Here is a 17,967-nt window from a genome sequence, read left to right as displayed (position 1 = left end):
GCCTCTTTAGACCCCATTTTGCCGTTTTCCTTTAAATTAAAACTGACCCAGTTTGTACTTTTTAGGATCCTGAGCAGAGACCCACAGCAGATGAACTTCTGGATCGCCCTCTTCTCAGGAAACGCAGGAGGTAAAGTACAGAGACGTCCACTCTGTTGTCTTTCTGTGGATGGTTGACTGTTAAAGGCCTGATCAGAGGACCACAAGAGAGGGCAGCATTTCCTGAATTGGCCGCTCTGGTGCCTTTTTCTACCAACATCTTTGCTTTTGCTGCTTGAGAGGAGCTCCCGACTTTCACCTCCTTAGCCTGTGCTGTTTTGTTCTGAATTTACACTGATGAGACCCTAGCGCCCTATGCTGTCCTCATCTGTGAGTTTTAATCTAGAGTTAGGGCATTGGAGTGTAATACTTAAGGGGGGAGGGCTCTGCACTCCGACATCGTTAGGTTTGTATCTGAGTTGTGTTATTTTCTTTGCCAACTTATTTAACATCTCTGTTCTTTAGTTTTCTCCTCTATAAAGTCAGATAGGGTAAGGATTAAAGGAGGGAATGCATATAAAGTGCTCAGCGATTGTCAGATAGTAGTATGGATTTAAAGTGGGCCTTTGTTTTTCAGTGCATTCATTTAGATGGTATATTGCAGTGGGAGGAATCTTCTTCAGAATAAGCTTGCGTGATTGATGACATGTTACTTCCTGAGATTTTTTTCTGCCTTAGAGGTCTCTAGAGATAGGAAGGAGGTCCTCTATCCATCACGTCCTGTAGGAGGCTTCAAATCCAAACTTAAAGGAAGTTGTATTCTTTGTTACTCCCTTTTTTTTTTTTTTTTAAAGTAATCTCTACACTCACTGTGGGGCTCGAACTCATTACCCTGAGATCAAGAGTCATACTCTCCTCTGACTGAGCCAGCCAGGCACCCCTTTATTATTCTCATCCTACTATTTTTGTCTTACTGTCCTTTTTCCTCCCCTGCCAGTCCCTTGTTTCTGTATCTTCCCAATATTCAAACCTTTGCTTTGTTCTTTTTTCAAGTCTTGCCCTTAGATACATTAAGTATATACTTAATTCCATAATCTTTGTCATTTGGTCAATACCTTTATTTTGTTGTGTTATTTAATTAATCTTTTCTGGTTCTTCTCCAGTTAAGGTGTTTTGAGTGTTTTAGTGCCTGAAAGTAATACTCCAGAAATAGCACTGTTACCTTCCACTTGTGTCCAGTGCATGTTCAGTAGTCCATCCTTTGGTGCTGGTTAAGCATATGTAGCTTTGTTATCTGACTTTTTCCCAACAGTATAATCACTGTTTTAATTTCTTTTCAAATATTTCCATTGATAATTTTTTTAAAAAGATTTTACTTATTGACAGAGAGCGCAAGCAGGCAGAGCAGTAGGCAGAGGGAGAGGGAGAAGCAGACTCCCTGCTGAGCGGGGAGCCTGATGTGGGGCTCAATCTCAGGAGCCTGGGATCATGACCTGAGCCAAAGGCAGCCGCTTAACCAACTGAGCCATGCAGGTGTCCTGCATCGATAATTTTTAATTGCAGTTTTTATTGAGATAATTATAGATTTATACACAGTACTTCATTAGAACTTTGTACTTTGATGGAAAAACGTAAGACAGAGAGGTGTCCAGATAAAGCATAGCAAACGGTGGAAAATATTCAGGAAATACTGACTACTTGACTAGATTAGTGGTTCTAGACCTGGGGTTCTCAATAGCAACACCTCAAGAACTTTCAGAAACTACTGGTACCTAAGCATCAGCCCCAGGAATTCAGCTATAAGTGTTTTAGACAGAACAAGAATCCAGGGCTAGAATATAGGGAGTAAATAGAAGGAAGGAAGGCTGGAAAGGTAGTAAGGTTCTTGAATGCTAGGCTAAGGGATCTGTGCTTAATTCAAGCTATCATACAGTAGCGGATATTTATGAGAGGGTAGTTCGTGTGATAAGGGGCATGCCTAAGGAAGACTCATTTAGCAAACTAATCTCAGTGTTAACTCAGTATGGGACTAATAGAATGGATTGGCAGTGTGGGGAGTCAGACTTATTGGGAGGTCCTACTGCAGTCTAGGTGGGAAGCAAAGTTGCCCAGAGCTAATGCGGCAAGCCTGGAGAGGAGAGGGGAATATAAAGGGTGCTGTATTGGTAGAATCTGTAGGACTCAAATATTGAAGAAAGGGAGACAGGTGAGTCAAAAGTTTTAAGCCTAGTCCACTGGGAGAATGGGGAGTGCCAGTGGCAGAAATAGGAGAGTCAGAAAGAAAGTCTGTATGGGAGAAAGAGAATGAGCTGAGGTTTAGAGAAGCTGGGTATGGAAAGTCAGTAGGCAGCCTGGATGGAGAGGTCAACAGGTATTTAAAATGTGCAGTAGAAGTACTCTAGTTTCTCTGTTCCAGCTTGATTGCTTCTGGGAGAAAGAAAACAAATGGCCCCAAATTGCTTGCCCTGTCATATCTAATGATATGTCCAAAGCCAGGCCCGTGTAACTTGTTTGAATCGTATCGAGGTACTTTTCCAAAAGTATTGTCGTGTTACAGGAGGCATATGGTTTATAGATGATTAAATCTATGAAATGTATTAAAGAGACACTGGAACAATGTAGGAACCTATTCTTTCACTCATGTATCTTTGCTTTTCTTTTGTTAGAGAGATGGAGGAAAAAGTCACACTGCTTAATGCACCTACAAAAAGACCAAGGTAATGCCTAGGACACTTGTAAAAAGTGGTATCTCTTAAAATACCATCAGGGGGTCTTTCTTTCTTTGCTCCATGCATTGTTTGATCCCAGTAAGTAGCCGCTGGCATCCTTTGAGAAGCCAACGTCTGCCTAAGTGTCAGATAGTCATTTCTGAGAAAACAGAAGGCTATAATTTCATCCTCATACTGAAGTGGACATCATTACCATGATGAATGTTGAAAACTGAAAAGTGTAGGTGTTAACGGACCAGACTGGAATCCGATCTGGCTGTGCTGTGATGAAGCCCTGAGGCAGGAATTGCAAGGCCTGCGATGATAGAGGGTTGAAATAAGTTGTCGAGAAAGAACATACTCTCTCACGCCATAATTGGCAGTTCTTCTCTGGGAACAGACTGGAAGCATTTTTCTTTGATACAGTTTTTTATGTTAAATGTGCCTTTGTTCTGGGGGTTGTTGACAGGTCAAGCACTGTGACTGAAGCACCCATTGCTGTGGTAACGTCACGAACCAGTGAAGTCTATGTTTGGGGTGGTGGAAAATCCACTCCCCAGAAACTGGATGTCATCAAGAGTGGCTGTAGTGCCCGGCAGGTGTGTGCAGGGAATACCCACTTTGCTGTGGTCACAGTGGAGAAGGAACTATACACCTGGGTGGTAAGTGAATGCTAAGTACGTCAGAAGACTGATGTAAGCCTGCTTTTTCACTGGGCTGAGGCTGTCTAGGTATTTTGTTTGTTGAACATGTGCTGCAGGAATGGCAGCATTGGGGTGCTGGAATGTAAGCTCTTATGAGAGCAGGGATCTTTGTCTGTTTAGTTCATGGAGGTATCTTTCCCCAGTGCCTGATACATATTAGATCATTTGTAAATATTTTTTGATGAATGAATGAATGGGAGAAAGGAAAAAAAGAATGAAAAGAGCCCTAGTCGTGGACTCGGGAGACTGGACTCTCATTTACAGCTGGGTGATTTCAGAAAGTCACTTAATCACTCTGTTCTGTTACCGTGAGTTTCGGAGCAACCAGTATCTATGAAATAGTTATAAACAAAGGAAGCAGTGGACCATATCAGGAAAATTCCAAGACTGTATCAGTGATTGAAGATACCTTCAGTAGAATTTTCCTTTGTTCCCCTCTAGATTTCATCCTCTCTCTCACCTTCTGGAACAAATTACCTGTATTTGTTACCTGTTTTCTTATCTCGCACTCACCCCTCATTCACCTACAATGCAGCTTCCATTCCTGCCACTTGATTAAAACTGCTCTTAATAAAATGACCTATAAATTGTGAACATAAACAGATACTTTGAGGATGCCTGGGTGGCTCAGTCGGTTAAGTGTCAGCCTTCAGCACGAGTCATGATCGCCGGGTCATGGGATCAAACCCCATGTTGGGCTCCCTGTGGAGAATCTGCTTCTCTCTCTTCCCCTGCCTGCCACCCCTCTCTTGTGCCCTCTCTCTTTCTCTTTCTCTCTCTCTCAAATAAATAAAATCCTTTAAAAAACACAGATACTTTGTTGTCCTTACTTTCTTGACCTCCTGGCAGCATTTGACATAGTTGATCTCTTCCTCCTTTGACCTTTGTCTTCCCTTGACTTTCATGACAGCATCCTCTCTTGGCTTTTCTCCTGTCTTTTTGTGCCTTCCCACTTGTTTCAGGGTGCTTTTCCTTTACCCAGCTTTGTCTTAGGCCCTCCGTTCTTCTCACTGTTCCTCTTCTTCCTGAGGGAGCTCATTTTTTTCCAGTAGTCACAGAGAACTTCTCCACAAGGACAGGGTTTGTCTCGAGTGTGTACAGTAGATGTTCAATTAGCGATAGGTTGAAAGAATGACTGTTTGACCTCTGTTATAGAATATTAACTGTTATTTCCTTAAAACCCTGTCCCTTAAAGAACTAGCTCCTGAGGGGCTGCCACAGATGAATTCAAGTTATTGTCCCTTAAAAAACATTTACATAAGGGCTTACAGTTGTGTTCTTAAATGAAAAGAATTACTTTTCTCTATAAAACTGTTGAAACATCATTTTGAACTATTCTCAGTACTGTGTAGCAACCTCTTTGATGCAGCCAGATTTTTATAATTGTTCCATATTTCAGGGAAACTATGACCAAAGTTTGTAAAACTTCTAGTAAGGATTTCCAAGAGGCTATATTCCAGTAGAAAACAATCAAATTAAACTATATAAAGAATTTTTTTCACTAACACCCATAATTAAATATAAAAGTTCACCTTAGACTTGAAGGAGAAGGACAGAATTGGGAATGTAGTCTTTTAAGTCTTGATGGATATCAATCTGGATACTTTTTAAATCTTTACCTGTTGGTAGGGGTTTTCTACTAACCATCATTTAAAGGTTGACTTTTCTTTGATTATTTTTTTTTTTAATTTCTAAATTTCCAGCTGATTTTTTCCTTTGGTTTTGTGATAAGAAGTTATATTGAAGATTAGCTTTTGGCATGAAAAGTTAAAACTTCACAAGACCTCTTTATTTCACAGAATATGCAAGGGGGTACTAAACTCCATGGTCAGCTGGGCCATGGAGACAAAGCCTCCTACCGACAGCCAAAGCATGTGGAAAAGTTGCAAGGCAAAGCTATCCGTCAGGTGTCTTGTGGTGATGATTTCACTGTCTGTGTGACAGGTAAGCCATCAATAGTAAGCATCCCGGCGCATTTAATGTGGGGTATTGTACTTAATGCTGTGCAGGTTTAACTGGGATTTTATAGCAAAAGACACTATTTAGAGAACCAAAGACAGTGAACAGATACACACATTAATAACAACATCCCCAGTTTGCTGTAGTATTAGGGTTGTTGATAAGCAAGGAAAGGCACGTGGAAAACAGAAGAGGTGGGTTCAGGAAAAATACGTTGTATGTTCCAGTTGGGGGTAAAACTAATGTTAGGTATGGATAGTTAGTTAGGTATGGATAATATCAAATTATCCTAGTTAGGTATGGATAATATCAAATCAGGAATCAAGAGTTTAAGTTTAGTTAGCTTTTTTTTTAATTTATTTACATTTTTTTTTCCCTCAAATTTTTATTTAATTTCGAGTTAGTTACTGTACAGTACAGTGTTGGTCTTAGGAGTAGAGTTAAGTGGCACATCACTTCCATATAATACCCAGTGCTAAAGTTTAGTTTTCATCTTGCCATTGCTCACTTTTACTTTTCTCTAGAAAATAGAGATGACCCCAATAGAATTTCAGCATGGTACTACCACTTTTTAAAAAATTGTTGTAATAGTACCCATGACCCCCTAAATAAAAGCAGCTCTAGACTTAAACAGTCTGTCCTTCGGATTTCTCTGACGTAGTCATTTCATATGAGATCCCTCGCTGGGACCGTCACATTCTAGCCCTGCCCAGCTTTCTGATTGGACAGAGTCATTCTTTTGATGGTTATGGCCTTCCTTCCTTTTGCAGATGAAGGTCAGCTCTACGCCTTTGGATCTGATTATTATGGCTGCATGGGGGTAGACAAGGTTGCTGGGCCCGAAGTGCTAGAACCCATGCAGCTGAACTTCTTCCTGAACAATCCAGTGGAGCAGGTCTCCTGTGGAGATAATCATGTGGTGGTTTTGACACGAAACAAAGAAGTCTATTCTTGGGGCTGTGGCGAATATGGTAGGTGTAGCCTTGTTTCTGTCCACTTATTCCCAGGGGCCAACTTGATTTCAGGCTTCTATGTATCTAAACACATCATGTAGCCTGTACTTGAGAAGTGTTGCTTCAGTAAAAGAATGTTACATAATATTTTCATTGGGACGAAGGACTTCATTTTAATGGTTTTCTTTCTTATGTGTGTCTCAGGACGACTGGGTTTGGATTCAGAAGAGGATTATTATACACCACAAAAGGTAAACTCAGAAGCAGCTTCTTCCTAAAGCTTATCTAGGTCACACAGATTCCACTGATAACGTAGACTGCTCTTTCCCTGACTCCTCATGTCAAGGTATTTATTTCTGGAATATTTTCTATCTGGGAGACTGACAATCTAGCACTATGTGGCCTTGTCATCTGACTAAATCATAAACAGTTGAGAAAGAGGATACAGTCATTGTGGACACTCTGGAGTCACATTTTATTCAGGAATGAGAGCTGAAATCAGCATGTATCATGAAAAAGTCACATCAAGCTAAATACACCCCAGAAAATTCCTTGGGAAGTTACTGGAAAGCAGTATATTATCTCTTTACCCAATACAGCCATTTTCGCCTCCAGTTTCCACAGTTGAACACCAGATGAAATCCATGTTTGTAGTTAGGGGTCATGTTGTATGAAACATAATACCGAATTACTCTCGGCCCTGCAGGAGCTGGCCCTGCCAGAGTTGGCACAGGCGCTGAAAGCTGCAAGAGGAGCATGGTCAGCTGGCTGGCCTGCCCACTGGAAGGTTGCCTGTAATTGACTGTACTATTCACTGTTAACTATGTTTATTTACATTTTAAAAATTAACTTATAGTATTTGTGGGACGATGAATGCTCCTCTTCTGAAAAGGCTGTAGTAGAAACACTGAGGTTTGAGTTTCACAGACAAACCTCCTGTCCCTTTACCATTCCCAGCCCTGTTTAGTTAGCTTAGAGGGATGTGGGCAGTTGGAAGGAAGTCCTGGCTCTATCTCAGTACTCTGTCACCACACTTATAATGTGACCAGACTAAGACCCTTGAGGGCTACTGAGTTTCTTTTGTAGCTGTCGTGGGGCCTACCTTCTCAGAGGACAGAATCAGCAATGGGTTGAAGCTTCTCCTTTCCCAGTGTTTTTTGAGATGTCTTTCTAAGTAAGACCTACTACTAAAACAAACATTGACAGGGCTGTCTGTTTAGCCAGCCTGGAATTGCCTTCTTTTATTATCAAACCTGAGCTCCTTGTTGAAAACTATAGTCTTTAAGCCACTGGGAAAAATCTGAAGAGGATATAGCAGTCTTTCCTGTGGGCAGTTCTGCTACATGGAAGACATTACTTTTGAAAGAATTTAAGGGTTTTTTTCCCTAATGCAAGTTACATTTGGGGATTTTTTTTTTTTATATTTCTGATTTTTTTTTTCATGCAGGTGGATGTTCCCAAGGCCTTGATTATTGTTGCAGTTCAGTGTGGCTGTGATGGGACATTTCTGCTGACCCAGTCAGGCAAAGTGCTGGCCTGTGGACTCAATGAGTTCAACAAGCTGGGTCTGAATCAGTGCATGTCTGGAATCATCAACCATGAAGTGAGTACCCTCTTTGGTGCCCTAACCACGCTGTCAGAACTTCTCTTAGGTTGGAATTTCTTTGGGAATGCTGTTGGTTAGTGACTGTGGAATTTTACCTAGAATAAAGTATTTCACAGACATTATTACGTTCAGCAAAAGAAGCCAGCCACGCAAGAGTACACACTATGTGATAACAGTTATATGGAGTTTATGATGGCAGAAGTCAAAGTAGTGGTTACCTCTGGGAAAAGGGATATGGTTATTAACAGAACGGATCCTAGGGTCATGGAAGTGGTTTCTAATTTGATCTGGGTGGTTTTACATTTATAGGCATACAGAAAAAATTTTCAAGCTGTACAAGATTTTATAGTGTATTATGCCTCAATAAATAAATTGGTTACATAGAACCATCAAGTGATGGGTCAGGTTCTACCCTATCACTGAATTAGGTACAAGAAAATTAACATGAAACATTTTCATGTACCACCTCCCTGGAGAGTTTAAGTTTTATTGCTCCCAAATCACTGATCCTGTGTGGGCTTAGTACATGTAATTACCATTCACTTCCTTGAAGGATGTCATGAAATTCACTGCTGATACTAAGTCTTCATTTTCTCTTTGTGTTAATATGATGAGTTTTTGTCATGTTCTAAAGAACCAAATTAAGAGACAAAGGTTTCCAAGGGCACCTGGCTGGCTCAGTTGGTGCAGCATGTAACTCTCAATCTCAGGGTCATGAGTTCAAGCCCCACATTCGGCATTTTTCCTACTTAAAATAAAAAGAGAGAGACAAAAATTTCCTGACTCGGTGAATAAGAATTTTCAAGCAGGGTGCCTGGGGGGCTCAGTTGTTAAGTGTCTGACTGTTGGTTTTGGCTTAGGTCATGATCTCAGGGTCCTGAGATTGAGCCCCGAGTTGGGCTTTGTGCTCTGCATGGAGTCTGCTTATCCCTCTCCCCCTGCTCCTTCTCCCACTCTGTCTATCTTCTGTTTCTCTCTTTCTCTCATAAATAAAATCTTTTAAAAAAAAAAAAAAAGAATTTTTAAGCAATCTCTGAAGTAATGGTTCTCAACTGGGACAGTACAAATTTGGGGCAAGTCTGGGAAGTGTGTCTACATAGTTTGAAAAAGCATATTTAGAAATATCATTGCTTGATTTGGGTTTTTATTGTAACATTGGATTTGTTGCGAAATTTTAAACTTACACGAGGGGAATATTTTAATGCTGATCTAAAGGGAACATGGGGGCTCCTGGGTGGCTCAGTTGGTTAAGCGACTGTCTTCGGCTTGGGTCGTAATCCCAGGGTCCTGGGATCGAGTCCCACATCGGGCTCTCTGCTCACTGGGGAGCCTGCTTCTCCCTCTCCCTCTGCCTGCCGCTCTGCCTACTTGTGCTCTCTCTCCCTGTCAAATAAATTAATTAATTAAATAAAGGGAACATGGTTTTTAACATATTGAGAACACTGCCTTGTAGATGAAATTAAATCACAGTAAACTTGTTGCATTATGGGCTGGACAGAGTCCTCAAGATTTTAATTCTTTGCCCTGCCTTTAGATACGCAGAGTCTCTAACCAAGAAAAATGTCACTGGCTCTATCCTTGTGTAGATACTTTCTGTGATACAGAGTTCATGTCTTTTATACTCTTAGATTAGGTATCTAAAACTTCTGTTGTCAGAAAATCCTGCCTCATACACTAATTAAATTCTCTGATTACATATTGAGCTTATTTTGTCTTGTGTTCTATTGGATGTAAAGCTACCTGACACTTTCTTCTTAATAACAACTTTGCTTAAAAGCCCTTTTGGGGGACGCCTGGGTGGCTCAGTTGGTTAAGCAGCTGCCTTCGGCTCAGGTCATGATCTCAGCGTCCTGGGATCGAGTCCCACATCGGGCTCCTTGCTCGGCAGGGAGCCTGCTTCTCCCTCCGCCTCTGCCTGCCTCTCTGTCTGCCTGTGCTCGCTCTCTCTCCCTCTCTCTCTGACAAATAAATAAATAAAATCTTAAAAAAAAAAAAAAAGCCCTTTTGGTCACCATGACAACATTCTCAGTCTACTACCCCTTCATTTTTACCTTTGAGTCTTTGCTTTGTGTTTTACCTTGTTTCAGGCATACCATGAAGTTCCCTACACAACCTCCTTTACCTTGGCCAAACAGCTGTCCTTTTATAAGATCCGTACAATTGCCCCTGGCAAGACTCACACAGCTGCTATTGATGGTGAGTTGATTTGTAACTTTATACGCAAGCTTCGGTAGCTAATGCTCTTTATTTTCTCAAGTGTTAGCTCTTCATTTTTTTTTTTAAAGATTTCATTTTTTAAAAAGTAATCTCCATATCCGATGTGGGGCTCGAACCCACATCTCTAAGATCAAGAGTTGCGTGTTCCACTGACTGAACTAGCCAAGTGTCCTGAGTATTAGCTTTTCTTACTTAATATTAACACTCTCCTGCTTCCGCCTTCCCCCATATCCAGTATTATTCATTAACAAATTAGGCATGCAAATAAATGGGTTTTTTTGGTAATCATTGTAAATGCAGCCACTACATCCCTTAATGAGAATGCCACGCCTATAATTCCAGACAACTACTGCCTTTAATTAGTACCACTTAGGAGTTTGCTAAGTTAGGTAGTACCCATTTTCCACATTTAAAATACAGTATTAGAGGGTTGCCTAGGTGGCTCAGTCAGTAAGCATCTGCCTTCAGCTCAGGTCATGATCCCAGGGTCTTGGGATCAAGTCCCATATCAGGCTCCTTGCTCAGCGGGGAGCCTGCTTCTCCTTCTGCCTGCTGCTCCACCTGCTTGTTCTCTTTCTCTCTGACAAACAAATAAAATCTTTTAAAAAATAAAATAAAATAAAATATTAGTAAATATGATACTGAGTCAGTTCCTGGGTCAAATTGGTCATAGATTTTGATACCCTAGCTGCCATAGGTGCAAGATTGTGAGGCTAGCTTTCTGTTTGTATACGCTTAAAACCAGAAGCTAGACCACGGAACTGTACACTGGCTACATTTTCCCTCTGTTCAGTGCCCCGTTTGTGCCTGGTTATTTGTTTTTATTCTCTTTCAGAGCGAGGCCGGCTGCTGACCTTTGGCTGCAACAAGTGTGGACAGCTGGGTGTTGGGAATTACAAGAAGCGTCTGGGAATCAACCTGTTGGGAGGACCCCTGGGTGGGAAGCAAGTGATCAGGGTCTCCTGTGGTGACGAGTTTACTATTGCTGCCACTGATGGTGAGTCTGTACATACCATCTCAAGCTTTCTGGACGATGGCTATATTTTAATGTTTGATTGGGAAAGAGGTGGACTGGTTATATAGCTGGATCATACATTTAATTTACATTAAATCGGTATCCAATTGTTATGTATATGGAGCTGCATTAACTTGTCATGTGTTCAACATAGTGATTACTTCAACAAAAAAATATTTCTAGATAATGGCAAAGTTAATATTCTAAGTCCCTACTTTTTTTTTTACTTTAACTTCTTTGGTTAAACATTTTAAGAATTACTGAATATTTCTATATATGCCTGGCCTTGCACCATGTGGTTTCAAAAGTGTTGGCTGGGTAGTTGGAGAGAAGGACATAATCTATCCTTGCTCCTTGTCTGGGAGCAGCCGTACTACAGTGGTGTCCTCAGGGACTGCTGAGGCTTGAACGGCTGAATACTGTGTCTTTTGGCTTCCAGAATTGGAACTGGTATAACTGAATTTTCTTCTTTCCTCTCATTGCTCTTTCTTCTCCAGAGCATCTTCTTGCTCCTTTCACTGCTCTTCTTCTTTACCACCACTTGAGCTCATCTGCATTCCTTTTCCTCTCTCTTCTGCTTTCTTTTTTTTCTTTTTCTCTTTCCGATATCACCTTCTGAACTTTTTTTTTTAAGGTCTTAATTATTTATTTGAAGAGAGAGAGCAAGAGAGCACAAGCAGGGGGAGTGGCAGAGGGAGAAGGAGAAGCAGACTGAGCAGGGCGCCTGATGCAGGGCTCGATCCCAGGACCCTGGGATCATGACCTGAGCTGAAGGCAGAGGCTTAACCCACTGAGCCACGTGCCCCACCCCACCCAGCTTCTGAACATTTTTCATTATTGTAGCCATTTCTTTCTTGTGACTGGTGAACAACAAATCACATTTCATCTTCTTGTCTTTTGACTCATTTCAGCTCTTTTAAGGTATCTTTGTTTCCTTTTGGTCTGTGCCTGTTATATACACATAAGGGATCCAGGGACAGTGTCAGACAAGTTATCTATTACCAAATTTAATTAAGTCAGCCAGCTTTTGGGGTGGCATGTAAACCTTTCCCACTTGTCCCAAAATAAGGTCTGACTAAAATGGAAATAAATTTAATGGAGGTAAATGGAAATGTTACCTAGAAAGACAGAGTAAGAATGTCACTGAGGATTAAAGTAAGTGCTGCAAGTCCAGTAGCACTTCCTGACACGGCCTCGAGGAGATAATGTTTCTTCAGTACATTGGTGTCCTTCAAAAGGTCAACTTCAGGGGCGCCTGGGTGGCTCAGTGGGTTAAGCCGCTGCCTTCGGCTCAGGTCATGATCTCAGGGTCCTGGGATCGAGTCCCACATCGGGCTCTCTGCTCGGCGGGGAGCCTGCTTCCCTCTCTTACTCTCTCTCTGCTTGCCTCTCTGCCTACTTGTGATCTCTGTCTGTCAAATAAATAAATAAAATCTTTTAAAAAAAAAAAAAAAGGTCAACTTCAGAATGAGAATTGTAGAATTGGATTCCATGGTTGGGCATATTACCTCCTAATAAATGTTTCTCTGCTTCTCTGAATTTACTCTATCATATTATTCACATAGTCAACAAAACCCGAGTGCTTACTATGCTCCAGGTCCTCTTTTAGGCTCTGGGAATATAAAAGGGGGTCTCAGAAAGTGCCTAATCCTTAAGGAGCTCACAGTCTAGTAGAGTAAGGGAGACGTTCATATAAACAGACTAGTATAGGCAGATAGATCAGGCACCATTAATATCAGTATCCAACCCCTCTAGACCCTGGAATACCCAGGATTCAATCCTTCTTTCTCTCCACTGTTTCCCTTAGGTGAGTATTACCTTAAGTTCCCCCTGTTCACTGATAGCTTCATATCATAGTTTAGTTACTCATTAGCCCCTGGACTTAGACGTAGGGTGGCGTTAGAGCTTAGCTTTCCTAGGTCAGTCCTCATTCATGCCTATTGTCTAGGCTTAATCAGTAATAGTACTGCTTTTCATTAAAAAGTGTTCTGATTTGGGGGCACCTGGGTGGCTCAGTGGGCTAAAGCCTCTGCCTTTGGCTCAGGTCATGATCCCAGGGTCCTGGGATCAAGCCCCGTGTTGGGCTCTCTGCTCAGTGGGGAGCCTGCTTCCCTTCCTCTCTCTCTGCCTGCCGTCTGCCTACTTGTGATCTCTCTCTGTCAAATAAATAAATAAAATCTTAAAAAAAAAAAAGTGTTCTGATTTGGTAAGAAGTTACAGGCATCTCAGACAAGCTTATTATAGTCAAAATCAGACTTTTGATTTTTTCTGCCCAAATCTGTTCCTCCTATAGCTTTCCTATGTCACTAAATGGCAGCTTCATTCTATACCCTACATCTACATTAGCAAACCCTCCTGATTATCTTCATAATATATCTGACCCACTTCCCACCATCTTCACTACTAGAACTGGTCTCCTGCTACCACCCTTGGTCCCCTACGATTCTCCTCATGGTAGCCTGATGGGTCATTTTAAGTACCTAAATACTACTCCTCAGAATTTTTTTCTGAGGACCCCATCTACCTCCTGACCCCTTCTCTGTCCACTGTCTTCTTTATTTTGCTCCCGCTGCAGGGGTCTTCATAGTCCTTATTTTCATGATACTCATGTTACCCACGTAGGACCTTTGCACTTGCTGTTCTTTCTGCCTGGAAAACTCTTTCCCTAGCTATCCACGTGCTCTTTCTCTCTCACTTCAATCAGGTCCCTGTTCAAGTGTCAACAAGTACTTCTCTGACTACCCTATCTAAAATAATGAAACCCCACTATTATTCTTTATTTCCACTCTTCTTTACCATTTAATTTCCTTCATAACTTTTATGACTACCAGAAGTATTAGATAGTTGATTGATCAGTTTCCTCTGACTAAAATGTCAGTTCCACAAGGGTAGTGACTTCGTTTTGTTTACTGCTCTATTCCTGTACTTCCAGTAGTGCATGTCATGAAGTAGATGCCCAGATATTTATTAATATCTGAATGAATGACCAAAGAAGTTGTTGAATGAGTGGATGGGTGGACAGATGGATGGATGGCAGTACATGGGAGAAGTGGTCATTTTTACCAGGTTGGCATCAGAAATTGTTCAGGTTTATTTAGGGAAATAAACAGCTTTCCCTTGTTTGTACATAGTGGAAAATCTTGCTAACTCCGGGACATAAACATGGGGAATCCAAAGAGTAGGGAAGTTAGTTTTCTGTTAAACTGTCTGCTGTTTGATTTTTTTTCCCCCCCTAGATAATCACATTTTTGCCTGGGGCAATGGTGGTAATGGTCGCCTGGCAATGACCCCCACGGAAAGACCACATGGCTCTGATATCTGCACCTCATGGCCTCGGCCTATTTTTGGATCTCTGCATCACGTCCCAGACCTTTCTTGCCGTGGCTGGCACACCATTCTCATCGTTGGTAAGGGTTTCATACGTGAGGGTTGGGGTGGATTTGGCAGAGGGTAGACTCACACCTAAGATTCTGGTGGTCACATCCTTAGAAACAGAAGTGTCCTGAAGAAAAGAGGCTGTTCCTTTAAGTCTTACAACAGTGGCAGCATACCTGGTGGTGGGACAGAACACTGTCGTTTCCTGAGCTTTGTTGTTTGCCACCTTCTGACCATTTTTTAACATGATAACTTTGGGCTCTGCCTCCTTTGCTATAGAATTGTTATCTCTAGTTGTCCACCAATTAATTGGTTGTCTGTGTTCATAGTGTTGGGAGAAACATGCAGGATACCTTTAAAAAGAAATCATAACTCTTTCCTGCATAAAGATGACTCTGTTACGGACTAAATGATTAAAGCCTGCGTGAGGGTCTCCCAAGTCCATTCTTTCAGATCAGTGGTTCACAGCCTTGGCTGCACATTAGAATGACCCAAGACATCCATTGCCCTGACCAATTAAATCAGAATCTCGGGGGTGGGACCTAGGTGTTGTTCCTATTTAAAGCTTCTCAAGTAATTCCAGAGAACAGTTCAAGTGGAGAATTGCTGTTCTACATAGTGAATACTATGGCACTAGTGGCACTTTCACATCTAGAAAAATAAGTAATTATAAAGTTACCTGGTGTGAGGGATAGATCTTTTCTTGCAGATGAACCCCCTATTCTGGTCTTCTCACTATTCATGCCTCTAGCTCTTTACAGTGCTTACCTACTGAATATTTTTCCTCAGAGAAAGTATTGAATTCTAAGACCATCCGGTCCAACAGCAGCGGCTTATCGATCAGAACTGGTAAGTAGCAATGTCTTGGCACCAGCGCCTTTTCTGCACTGTGGGTCTTTGGGTTGGATTCCATGTAGTCTCCAAAAAAGGGAAATAGGAAATATCTTTGGGAAATGAGAAATAACGGTGATCAGGAGAGAGGATCATATTTTGGTGGATTTCACAATAAGTTACGACTTTTATTACATTGTGGTCAGAAGGAGCGTACATCTTTGCCAACCAGGCATATGGAAGTAATGAAGTGGCTTTCCCAGTACTGTAATGTGGCTTATGTATTGTTCCTTTCCTTACCATGCTAGGGGCTGTGGGTTCCATCTGCTCCTTACTTCTACCATATTCATGGGGTTATTCCAATCTATAGAAATAGTCCTTCAAAACAGGCTCTCAGAATTAAAAGTTGTCTAAACTTCCAGTGTGGCAGCCCAAAACTCTCTGATAGTTTTCCTTTGGCTGCTTTCTGCATGGTTCTCTGTTATTTGGGACTATGCCAGAAAACTAAATTTGTGTTCCTTTTTGGTTTTCTGTTTGCTCTAAAATACCTTTTACTCTTTGGTATCTCAGAACCTGGGACTCTGATAGTTTGTAGAATCAAAGCAGATAAAGACCCAGAATAAAAGCAGATTAATTCTCGAAAAAGAAGGTTGCGTGTCTGATCTGGACTTGTACTGTACTTACACACACATACATCATACCTTTTATTAGTTTCTTTTAGTAATCTCTTGCTCAGCATTTATCTGTGCATGTTAGTATCTGTCACAAATGTTACATCTTTTTGCTAAATGCAGCTATTCTTTTACAGCTTTGTTTTGGTGGAACAGTATTTAATGGAAAAAAAAAAAAGATTAAAAGCACATATCCATTGGCTAGAAAATGTAAACTCCATAAGGGCAGGGATTTTTGTCTTTTTTATTCATCAGTTTTATCCACATTGCCTTGGAGAGTGCCCGGCAAATGGTGAAGGTTCAGTATATATCTGTTGGTTGAGTATGTTCCAATCGTCCAGTGGAGTCTTATAGAAGAGTAGAAGTGAACTCTATGAATAGTTCCAGAATGTGAAATGTCAAAAGCAACTTGCAGCAGACTATGTGCCTTTTTATATAAAGTTCAAAAACAACCCAAATTAATTGCTTAAGGATACATAAATATGTGATGGCGTTTTTTTTTTGTTTTGTTTTTTTAAGAAGAAATGAGAAGTACAGAATTAAATCAGTAGTTAGGTCTAGGTAGGAGACCAGAGAAGGAAGGCGTTCACAAGGCAGATGCGATACAGGTAATATTTTAGTTCTGCACTGTCCGATAAGTCTTCCTGCAGCAGTAGAAATATTCTGTGTGCTGTCCAACACTTGAAAAGTAGCTACTGAAGGAACTGAACTTTTTATTTTTTTTTTTAATTTAATTTTTTTTTTTAATTTGGCAGAAAGATCACAAGTAGGCAGAGAGGCAGGCGGTGGGGGGGAAGCAGGCTCCCCGCTGAGCAGAGAGCCTGATGTGGGGCTCAATTCCAGGACCCTGAGATCATGACCTGAGCCGAAGGCAGTGACTTAACCCACTGAGCCACCCAGGTGCCCCTGAACTTTTTATTTTATTTAAATTTAAATTGCTGTATATGGCTTGTGACTACCATATTGGAAAGTAAATTCTAGTTCTTCTAGTGCTAGATTCATGTTTTTATTTTGTTAGGTAGCACAACTTACACATATGTTAAAAGTAGTCTTATGTATTTTTCAAATGTAACCAGATTTTTAAAAGCCACTTAAAACAAAGCAAGCCTTGGGGCACCTGGGTGGCTCAGTGAGTTAAAGCCTCTGCCTTCAGCTCGGGTCATGGTCCCAAGATTCTGGGATCGAGCCCCACATCGGACTCTCTGCGGAGAGAGAGCATCCTCCTCTCTCTCTCTGCCTGCCTCTCTGCCTACTTGTGATCTTTGTCTGTCAAATAAATAAATAAAATCTTAAAAAAAAAAAAACAAAGCAAGCCTCAGCTTTTGTTGGCATCTGTGGTTCTGCTGCTTCAACAGGATCAGTGTGGCAATTAGTCTGTGAGCCACTAGAGCTGGAGATCAGGAGTAGTCCTTTATGTTTAACTTGAGCATATACCGGGCAATTATTTTTTTAGCTTTGGTAACTTTACTTTTTAAATATATATATCTTTGGCCCATATTTATATATATATGTGTGTGTGTGTGTATATACATATATATATATATATATATATGTATATATATATATCTGGCCCATATTTTGTTTCATTTTCTGACAACACATCAGCTAGTCTTTATTTCATGACGGTAACTTGGAATATGCAGCATGATAGGAAAGAACCAGCCATATTTTAAAAATTCTTACAAGTAGTTATCAAAGAACTTAATGAATTGAATGGTTAAAGACTTCTCCAGAAAGTTTATCTGGAAGCTTTAAGAGATGTTTGGCTGAAATGTGAAAGAGCTTTGTATTTCTGTGAAACCTCGATGAGCCGCGGTAGAAATGCTGGAGTCTGGATTATCTATTAAAGCCTGGGTGGTAGACTGAGTGAGCTATGGTTGGGGCAACTGTTCAGTAATGCTTTCAGATTTGATAATCTGCTGTGAACCATAGACATAAGTAACTTTGGG

The 17,967-nt window shown here is 41.0% G+C and overlaps 1 protein-coding gene across 2 annotated transcripts in view; it reads left to right on the top strand.

Annotated features, from left to right (window-relative positions):
• Window positions 1-17,967, top strand: part of NEK9 (NIMA related kinase 9) — a 37,073-nt gene that overhangs the window by 11,256 nt on the left and 7,850 nt on the right. For both annotated transcript variants that reach the window (XM_044231412.1, XM_044231411.1), the window contains exons 8-18: window positions 66-130; window positions 2,646-2,696; window positions 3,157-3,349; window positions 5,191-5,335; window positions 6,121-6,321; window positions 6,508-6,554; window positions 7,751-7,906; window positions 9,997-10,105; window positions 10,962-11,123; window positions 14,378-14,548; window positions 15,306-15,365. In XM_044231412.1, the coding sequence (XP_044087347.1) occupies window positions 66-130; window positions 2,646-2,696; window positions 3,157-3,349; window positions 5,191-5,335; window positions 6,121-6,321; window positions 6,508-6,554; window positions 7,751-7,906; window positions 9,997-10,105; window positions 10,962-11,123; window positions 14,378-14,548; window positions 15,306-15,365 (1,360 nt within the window). The remainder of the gene's footprint in view (window positions 1-65; window positions 131-2,645; window positions 2,697-3,156; window positions 3,350-5,190; window positions 5,336-6,120; window positions 6,322-6,507; window positions 6,555-7,750; window positions 7,907-9,996; window positions 10,106-10,961; window positions 11,124-14,377; window positions 14,549-15,305; window positions 15,366-17,967) is intronic.

This window comes from Neovison vison, chromosome 13, assembly GCF_020171115.1.
Source record: "Neovison vison isolate M4711 chromosome 13, ASM_NN_V1, whole genome shotgun sequence".
Lineage (NCBI taxonomy): Eukaryota > Metazoa > Chordata > Mammalia > Carnivora > Mustelidae > Neogale > Neogale vison.
Note: the sequence above shows the minus strand (reverse complement) of the source record. Positions and strands in the feature narration are given on the sequence as shown.